Here is a 10,376-nt window from a genome sequence, read left to right as displayed (position 1 = left end):
TCTGCTAGCCTACTATGTCCAATCAAATAAACCTAAATTTTCCTCATCGGAGGTGCATGTGAGGTCACTGTCTTCATCTGAATTTGTTATTCGTAAATGTTTAAAGTACAATGTTATTTACCAATATTTTATGTTCATCCTGGTTTGTTAGTCAAACTCTGACAATGTTAACCTGCTTCTGTGCATGCCCTATATTTCGTTTACTATAAGACGGGGAGAAAAATCGAAAGGAAAAGAAGGAACATTATTTCAAAAAGGTAAATGAATTATCACTCCTCTTTTTTTCTTTTTTTTTCTAATATGATTGAATCATGTATAAATATATAATTATATATTAATAAATTTTACATGTAAGGAAAAAATAAATGTATGCCTAGAACATGTTAAATAATTACGAAAGACAATAAATTTAGCTTTTAATACATATTAGATTTGAAAATATTATATAAAAAATATGAGAATTTAAAGAAGATTACAAAAATTTAAAAATCAGGCAATTTTTGAATAAAATTAGTTCATTTAAAAAAATTTCATTGACAATTTTTATATAAAATGAGTAAATTTTATGAAAATGAAAAACTAATAACAATTTTTTTTTAAAAAAATAACTAATTTTGTTCAAAATTTGTTAATTTAATATTTTTATAATTTTTAAAAATCTCATATTTCAATATATATTATTTTTAAATATAATATAAAAATAGAAATACATGAACATTAAACATGTATTTTAATCCAACTCTTATTATTAATGAATTTTTAATCATTAAAAATATGTTCATAAGAATGCATCGCCCTTCCTCAAAAAATAAAACGAGAGCGATTACAAGATCCCGGGCGCGCAAAAAGCAGGGGTGAAAGTTAAAAAATAAAGAGAGTTAAATGGTAAAAGACACGGAAGGACGCATGGTTCCTCGTGAATTCTCTTTATACACTGACGCTCACTCTCTCTCATACAGAATACAAACACACACCAATATCATCATCTCCTTCTTTCTGATATATTTCATTCCAATTCCAGACTTCTCTGATCGATCAATCATCCCTTCATTCTTCTCTGTTTTCCAATCACTTCCGTTTGTGTACTCTCCATCAATTCTAATTAGATAAATGGCGTCTCTGCACCCAAGCATCCATTCCACTACGTCGCAAGAATCCAATCACAAGCCAGAAATCAGAGACCACAATTCCCTCAGTCTCGTTCCATGGACTTCCCAATCCCAGCAGCTGATCTATTCCTCCAATCTCGTTCGCACTCTCCGTCGGTACCGTCCTCCTCCGTCCAATCCTATTGCCGGCCGCCAAATTCGCGCCGCCGCCGACCGAGTTCTTGCTGCGACGGCCAAGGGCCGAACTCGATGGAGCCGCGCGATTCTGGCCAGTCCGCTCTGCCGGTGGAAGCTTCACTTGCAGAGTCAGCACAAAAAGGTGAAGAAGTCCGCCAACGGATTGACCAAGAAGAGGACGCCAGTGATTCAGAGAAGGTTGCCGGCGGTGCAGAAGAAAGCGCGGGTTCTCAGCCGGTTAATCCCCGGTTGCCGGAAAGTATTGTTCCAGAATCTTCTGGAAGAAGCCACTGACTATATCTCGGCCTTGGAGATGCAAGTACGAGCCATGACGGCTCTCACCGACTTCCTCTCCGGCGGTGCGCCGCCGAATGCTCGGCTCGGCTTGAGTTGACCTACGTCGTTTTCAGGCTATAGTGTCGAGCCAGGTGTTTTTTATTTTTATTTTTTTTAATATATATCGTTTTTATTGGTTTCGGATTTGAGTTCCACGTTCTCACTTCCTTTTTTTCATTTTTTATTATTTCAATTAAAGAAATTATACTAAACAATAGGATGAATTATACATTGCTATACATCGTATATGATATATTAATTTACATATACTAATTGTACTTCTTAATAATTTTCTGTTTGTCAAAATAATATTTTTCATGATATATTTATTATGTTTTACAAAGCTTCAAATAGAAAAAAGGGGGAACTGCTATCAAATTTAAAGTCTGATAAACAAATATGGCCAGCAGATTTGTCCATACCAGCGTTCTGCTAGAATTTCTCAAAAGATAAAACTCAAGAATAATAATTTAGTAAATATTAATTAATGTTTTAAGAATACTAGTTAATATATATTTTTATTGTAAAAAATTATTAAGTTTATGTCAAGTGCTCTAATTAACAATATCGCGTAGTTGGACCACTATTTATAAATAAATAATTATTGTCATCCATTCAGGGCCCGCACCCACTTCCAAGACAAAACTAAAAATCGGCAATTAGCTAATAAAATCATCCATAAAGGGAAGCTTCTAAGTTTGGTGCCTGACTCGAGGAGACGATTAATCCTCTTCCCATCGCAATCAGGTCACACCCAATGTCATTTCGTCTTATCTTTTGGTATATTGTGTGGGAGTTAATAACGGCATCCCTTGCTTAAATTACCTAGTTCAGACCTAAGTGATGAATTGTCATTATCTGTATTCATTGAACTACTTGACAAGGAAGGCTTTTATTGTATCTTATCAATTCCTGTTGACTGAATTGTCTCTAACATTAACTTAGGACTCAATCAAGTGATGATCAAATGTGGCTGAACATGCCCCAGGTCATTTTTATGTATGTTTATTTTGGGTATTTTACCCTTGAGAGTAGGGTATTTTTAGAATACAGTATAACATTATAATTATTGATTAAAAAATAATTATATGAATTTTAATAAATTTATTACTTTTTTAGACTTGTGTAAATTGTTACTTTTGAATTATAACTATATCTTTGCACTTTTATCATTCAAAGTGCATTCTTCGTCTAAAATGGTCTTGCTAATCACTATTATAAAGACACTAGTTAAAGACTTAATAATAAAATATTTTTATTAAAAATTATTGTAAAGGTTTATTGAAATTCCTTTTAAAATATCATTGTTATGAAATAGACTTCAATTTTTTAACTATTGTCCTCTTTACATTTACCTTTAAAAAAAATTCCTTACACAGGTGTCTGACTTTATTTTTATTAGTCATTATGAAATAGCCTACCATCCTCAACTTTTATGATTTGCTCGTTATGACATTTATGTAGTTTACATGGTCATTTGGTTTTCTTTACTGACTAATTTAAGTGTGGGTATCCTAAGTTCACATTTGTCGAGTTTGAGATCGATAGTGGGTGAGCTAGGGCCGATATTGGATTCTTATTAGCTGTTTGATCTATCCTTTAAGCCTGTTCGATATTGACCTAAGTTTTGTCCCAATTTAATTTGGCTTATCCTACTTGATTTGTTTAGACAACTAAAGCCATTAAGGGGAGTGATGGTAAATAGTCTTTCATCTTCGACTAGTTTAATTTCTGAATCGTCAAGTTGAAGCTATGTTGAGTACAGTCATGCACAAGACTTGGAATTCAGGCTATAGGTGAAGAGCTAGAGATCAAAACTCTTCTATACAGTGATCATGGTGTTATCCTCTTGTTTATGCCCCTTTATTGACGTTTGATTGATGTATTTGATCTTGATATGTTTTGAATGGGTGTCCTAAATACTCTTTATTAATTGAAGGGGTTCGTACATATTATAGAGGAAAAAGTACTAATAGATGTAATTCAAGTGAGGAAGAGAATATCCTGCTAGTCTTGCATATTTGTGAGATTGAAAAAACCTCACGTTGGGGGCCAAAAGAGAAAAGTGAGTTGATGAGTGGAGGTAAAGCTTTATAAAACAACCTGAGCTAAGCTAAGCCTCACAACTCGTGTTCTTCGGAGGTCCCTTATATCAAGGCATTGGAGGCTTGCATGCACCCCACACATTGGCTTGCATGTGACTATGTGAATATGGGAGAAGAAAAAAAAGTTTCACGCGCCATTTTAAGAACGAGAATGCGTATTGGCTTTTTGTATGGTCATCCACATTGTTCTCCTTGGAGCAGACAAATATGGGTCAGATCCTAGACAATTGGGGCCTACCTCAGCTGGCCACCTTCTGTGGGTAAATACAACTGAGGACACTTTTTACCTTGTTAAGGGCTGACACGCGTGCAACCTTCACAATTCAACTCTCAATTTTCGGATAGTGACATACCATGCCATGTGGCAACCCCATCTCCATTCGTTAGGTTTTCAGAGGAAGAGGAGACCGCGTGGTTACCATCATGTATCCTTTTGTTACGGAGAATTTATTTTATAAATTTAGGAATAAAAATTTAATAAATAATTAAAAATATTAAATGAAGTATAACAGGCATTTCTTAATCATTATCTTAAAAATTCCCATCAACAACACCTTAAAATTACAACAAGATAACTTAATTTTATGGAATTTATCTTGAAGAAAAATATTTACGAACAATTCTTGTTATATTTTGTTGTTAAATATATTATGAACCATGCTCTATTTTGACCATAAAGCATGAAGAATATTAATTACTATTCTTATATATATATATATATATATATATATTCATTTAATTATTTATTATTTAAAATACTTCTATTATTAATATAATTATAAATAACATGGCAGGAGTCATAGCCTGTAAAACTATATGCAAATGTTCGTTTTGGGTTTTTCTTTTTCAAATATTTCGGGTTCGTTCTTCCGAATAAAGAAGTATATTACCTGTTCAAAAAGTGGACTGACTTTTTTTTGGTCCAAAGAGAGGAGATAGGGATTGAGAGAGGGAAATTGAAGTGTAATTTTTGAATCTGACAAAATTTAAACTATGATCCTTATATTTTATGTTTCTCTGACTTACCACTAAGCACATTCTGACCCCTTTTTTTCTTGTCGTGATTCTGACCCATTTTAAAATGTGTAGTTTCTGTTGAACCATAGAGAATTGGGCTTCTATGTTAGCTTTCAAAATTGGGTTCATTTTATTGAAAATGGGACAAACTCCTTAAAGTGGTAAATGTGGCCACCACCATCATTGGTGTCATCATTTCAAACTTTGACGTTTACGTAAGCTTGTGAAGTAATTTATTATTATGTGCTTAAAGAGTCTTGGGACCTAAAATATTGCAGTTTGGGTATTGGAGAAATAATATTAGCTAGTCAATGATTAAATTTATAATTTTACTTATTTTATTGATCATTATCTCTCTCTCCCCTTGAAAAATATGGGCATAGTAAAAACTATCAGTTTGTATCATTGTCTTTATTTTGTATTAAAATTTAGTCATTCATAATACATTAACGATCCTTGTATATCGGCTTCTTATGTTTATATTTTGTATAAAATTTAATTATTGCCCATGACTCATCAGTCCTGGGCAAATATACAATTAAATATAAATATTATATTTTCTATAATTTTACTCTTTATTGTTAAAGAGAAAATTTTTAAAATTAGAAAAATAAACTATAAAATATGTGAACTCTTTAAAACTAAAAGTCTAAAATAATTTTACTTCAACTATATTTGAGAAAACTACAACTATTTCAATAAAGAGTTAAAAAAGAAAATGAAAATTGTGGTTGACTGAGAAATACATAAGGTAATTTCTACAATACCTCGTAAATTAAGAAAACATTCTATGTAGAATAATTATTACTATTAATTTTATATTAATAGACAGTTGAGTTAGTAATTTTTTTAAAAATTAAATATTTTTAACTTTTAAAATATGAAAAAAATTATAACCGTTAATTATAAAAGTATATGCAATGATCTCTCTAGTCAGAGAAAAAAAAAAGAAGATTGCTGGCCAATGTGGAAATAATTGACGTAGTTGGCACAAAACAACCGAGCACTTTCCCTCAAATTTGGGCCGATATATAATTTTCGCGTTAACCAAAAAGTGAACCTTAGTCCAACAGACAGTGGCTTTAGGGCCGAGCCCAATCAGAACCCAATTATTTTCTGCTCTTCTTTTTATTTATTTTAGTAAAACAAAAACAAAAAAGCAGTTTCAGCAGCTGCTGCCAGACATTTCTTGGTTTTCTATCTGTCCGATTCTATTCAATGAATTTCTCTCTCTCTCCAAAATTGCTTCTGCCAGTCAACGCTCTTCCTCTCTTCACATGCAACTTATTTGTTTGCTTTTTTCAATTTTAATTTTCTCATACTTTATTTTTCTTTTTTTAACTTATAAGACGAAATATTTAAAAAATAAAAAATCAAACAAAAAGAAAATAAATAAAACTAAACACTAAATCAAGTCAAAATTTAAAGAAGAATAGAATAAAAATAAACGTAAAAAAGATTATTTGTTTGCTTCTGTCTTGTTTTTTAATTTTTAATTGAAGAAAATAAAAAAATTGTTTGATAATTTGTTTATAATTTTTTTAAAAAATGTATTTGATTTTTTAATTTATTATTTTAAATTAAATATCTACATATATGATATTTAATTTTAATATTTTTATTTACTTAAATATTTTTATATTAAAATAAAATATTGAATTAAAAATTATTAAAACATTAAGATTTTTAATTAATATTGAACTGAAAAATATTCTTATTTATAAAATAATACTTACAATTTATAATAAGTTTAATAAATTATGAAAGTTACAAAATATAAATAAATATTAAACTAAAAAATAGTGATTAATTTTAAAATTAAAATAATTTATAATAAATAAATATAAATAGTGTGAATAGATAATATTAAAAAAAAGTGAATAACACTAAGTACACTGTAAGTTTGTAACAAGTGAACATATATATTAAAAATATTTTTAGCTATTTTAAAAAAGAAAATAAAAATTAAAACATCGTAGAAGCTATTTTTATTTTAAAAAATTGAAAATAAAAAAATATTTCTAAAAATTTAAATTGATAAACAAGTTTTTATTATCTTTTATTTTTGAAAAAATGTTTTTTTTTTTAAACAAACATGCTCTATCTGAATTTCTATTTACATTTTTCTCCCTTCCCTTTTCCCAGCCTTTTATTTAGTTTAGATAAACAGAGGGCGTTCTGTTTTTACTCTCTCTCTCTGTTGCTCTCACTCACTCTGTTTCTTGGAAGAAAGAGTAACCGAATTTCAGAATAGAAAAAAAAAATGTCTCTGCTACCTGCGTCTCGTGCAGAGACGAGAAGGAAAGTGTATAAGATTGGAATTGACGCGGTGAAGAGTCGGAGAAGAAGAGAGGTCACCCTCATGAAGATCAGAAAGAGCAAGCGCGAAGACAATCTCTTCAAGAAACGAAGGGAACAGGAACTTGACGACCTTCTTCATATTCCCTTTACCCTCAATACGGTTCGCTTCTTATCTATCCTTCTATGCTTCAAGCAACGCATTACACCTTAACTTTTCTGCTTTTTTATCTTCTTTTACAGATGCCATTTGTTCCTGCTATGGCACAAGGAGTGTGGTCTGAAGACTCTGCTACACAATTGGAAGCAACTTATAAAATTAGAAACCTTTTATCATTTGTGTTGAATGTAAATGCTTCACTCATTGATGACGTAATTAAGTCAGGTGTTGTTCCTCGCTTTGTTGAGTTCTTGGCAAGACATGATGCACCCCGATTGCAGGTTCAGAGTTCAGACTTTCTCACCTTTCTATCTTCTTCTCTTTGTGATTCTGTTTCGCACAATGATGTTGCTTTTGCAGTTTGAAGCTTCATGGATTCTAACCAACATTGCTTCTGGAACATCTAATCACACAAGAGTTGTCGTTGAACTTGGTGCTGTCCCCTTATTTGTGCAGCTTCTGAGCTCTAGTACCGTTGAAATCAGAGAGCAGGTCAAGTAATTAATTGTATTTTAATAATCTTTTTATCAATTTTTCTAATGCATACTTAAAGGAAAATTAATAAATAATAAAATTAATATATTGATTCTTATGATATTTTATAATTTTTAATAACAAATTTAAGCACAAAATAGAAAAATTAATTTTTTACTGCGTATAATTTCCTATGTTAATGACTACTTTTATTGTCACAACATCACTATTTTGTCTTACCCCACTTCCAAGAATTAAACTTTTTATAATTTCTCCGAATTTTGGTTTTCCATGTCATGAACAGGCAGTGTGGGCTCTAGGTAATATAGCTGGCGATTCCCCACAGTGCAGAGATTATATTCTTAGTGAGGGTGCTCTCTTGCCATTATTATCTCAGTTGAATCCACTTTCAAGCTTATCTATTATGAGGAATGCTGCATGGACTTTATCTAACTTTTGCCGTGGAAAGCCTTATGTAGATTTTGAACAGGTTAGGGACATTTCTTAGAATCTTACTTGTGTATAATAAATAGTTAAACACTATAAATGTACTTATTTTATGTTAGTAATTAGAAATGGGATTGATCTTTGTCAGGTAAAGCTTGCGTTTCCTGTCCTTAAGCAACTTATTCACTCGACCGATGAAGAGATTCTAACAGAAGTATGTTGGACTCTCTGTTACCTTTCGGAGGACATTGATGGAAAAGTTCAAGCTGTACTTGATGCAGGAGTTTGCCCACGACTTGTGGAGCTTCTGCAGTATGTTATTATGCTCTTTACAATTTACACAATTACACCCTCCTCTGACTCTCATGTCATTTATGCTTAAACCCTTTGTGTGTCTTTCATTTTTCTGGAAAAATCATGGGTGACTTATGATGTTTCTGTACCCTTTCTTTTATTTTTCAATTGGTTTTCTATTTGGGATGGCTAAACTTTCTTTTAGCAGGCATCAGTCAGAGTCTATTCTTCTACCTACAATTCGGAGTCTAGGAAATATTGTGTATGGTGATGATGCTCAGACTCAGGTAGAGATAACGATGTACAATTATCTTCTCATTCTTATGAATGTGTGTTTTTAATAATATTTAGCCTGATTATTGATATAATTTTTCATTAATTGAGTCATATTGACAACTTAGACAAAGTATTTTTTTTTTTTTGGTCCCTTTTGTCTTTTCTGTTTTGCATTCTAGATAAACTTTATTGTTTTTATCGCCTTAAATTCAATGCAACTATCCATGTATTTTCAGGTTCTAATTGATAGAGGAGTTCTCCCTTGTCTTCGCCAAATTATGATGCAAAATCACAAAAAAGGCATCATGAAAGAGGTTTGTTGGACAATTTCAAATATCACAGCTGGAACTAAAGCTCAAGTGCAGGTAAGGAAAGGAATATGAAAACCTTTATCTTGCTGCAAGTGTCTTGTGTAAAAGTTAACTGCTGATTGTTTGAATATGTGTTTATTCCCGAGTATTTGTGATTATGCTTAAATCTCCATAAATGTACATTTCATGTGATATCATATTCTAGACATTCAATTTTTAATAAGATATCATAGGTCACTATGAAAATTTCTGAAATATATTTTTACATAAAACTAGTGAAACCTTTTAAGCATTGTTGTTTGGTGGTGTAACTTATCAGAATTGTTTAATGATTACTGCTGCAGGCTGTCCTTGAGGCCAATATTATTCTTCCACTTGTTCGTCTTCTTCATCATGCCGAATTTGAAGTCAAGAAGGAGGCTGCCTGGGCCATCTGCAATGCCACTTATATAGGATCCCATGAGCATATTAAGTACAACTTATTTTCCTTTATCATAATTTCTTACACGTAAAATGCATGCATGCATGCATGAGCGTAAAAATATTTATTAATAAAGTTTAGAGAAATCCTTGTAAGAGACTTGAAAACTACATAAAAACAAAAAAAGTGTGACTTTATAATAATTATTTCTAATGCAATATACTGTGATGAAACTTAAATACTTACGCGTCCTATGAACATTACTGTAGATTCCTGGTGATTCAAGGTTGCCTTAAGCCACTGTGCGATCTCTTAACCTGTCTGGATCTAAATGCTGTGACTCTTTGTCTAGAGGGGCTGGAGAACATTTTGAAGGTTGGAGAAGCTGACAAGGAAATGGGTCTGCATGGTGGAACCAATATTTATGCTGAAATGGTTGAAGAATATGGAGGATTGGAAAAGATTGAAAGATTGCAGAACCATGACAACAATGAAATTTATAAGCGGGCTGTGAGGATTTTGGAGAGGTTTTGGGATGAAGAAGAATTGGATGAGACGAATGTTGAGAACAGTGATGATGCTATTCAGCAAACTTTTTATTTAGGGATCAACCCACCTGACATACCCGCAGGTGGTTTTAATTTTGGATCACAGTAATAGCTTTTCGTATTTTTCCATTTCTAAATTTTTCAAATTTGCGTTTACTCAGCCAAGGGTCAGGAATTTTTTTGGGTCTGGCTCGTTGATTATTGTTGTCTAACATTTATTGAAGTTGTTAACCTAGTTACATTCTACGTACACTTTTTGGTTAGATTTACTTGTTTCTGTATATTGCAAAAAGGGAAATAAAAATTGTGTTTGAATGGATGTCTTGCCTATTGTGTAATGGCCACAGATCTCTAGGCCATGCAACAACTTCAATGGTTCATCATTTCATTCAGTAATTATTGT

The 10,376-nt window shown here is 31.7% G+C and overlaps 2 protein-coding genes across 2 annotated transcripts; both read left to right on the top strand.

The window, feature by feature from the left end:
• The first annotated feature begins 969 nt into the window (after nt 1-969).
• Nucleotides 970-1,680, top strand: LOC113861089 (transcription factor bHLH149-like). Its single transcript, XM_027493699.1, has one exon. It carries the CDS (start codon nt 1,111-1,113, stop codon nt 1,678-1,680), a length of 570 nt encoding a protein of 189 aa, XP_027349500.1. The 5' UTR covers nt 970-1,110.
• A 5,252-nt stretch (nt 1,681-6,932) lies between these two features.
• LOC113861088 (importin subunit alpha-4-like) lies at nt 6,933-10,082 on the top strand. Its single transcript, XM_027493698.1, has 9 exons — nt 6,933-7,205; nt 7,286-7,483; nt 7,563-7,694; nt 7,981-8,166; nt 8,272-8,435; nt 8,626-8,704; nt 8,930-9,058; nt 9,349-9,476; nt 9,695-10,082. Exons 1-9 carry the CDS (start codon nt 7,008-7,010, stop codon nt 10,080-10,082), a joined length of 1,602 nt encoding a protein of 533 aa, XP_027349499.1. The 5' UTR covers nt 6,933-7,007.
• Nucleotides 10,083-10,376: the final 294 nt, after the last annotated feature.

Source organism: Abrus precatorius, unplaced genomic scaffold (assembly GCF_003935025.1).
Source record: "Abrus precatorius isolate BTA unplaced genomic scaffold, Abrus_2018 Scaffold3, whole genome shotgun sequence".
Lineage (NCBI taxonomy): Eukaryota > Viridiplantae > Streptophyta > Magnoliopsida > Fabales > Fabaceae > Abrus > Abrus precatorius.
Note: the sequence above shows the minus strand (reverse complement) of the source record. Positions and strands in the feature narration are given on the sequence as shown.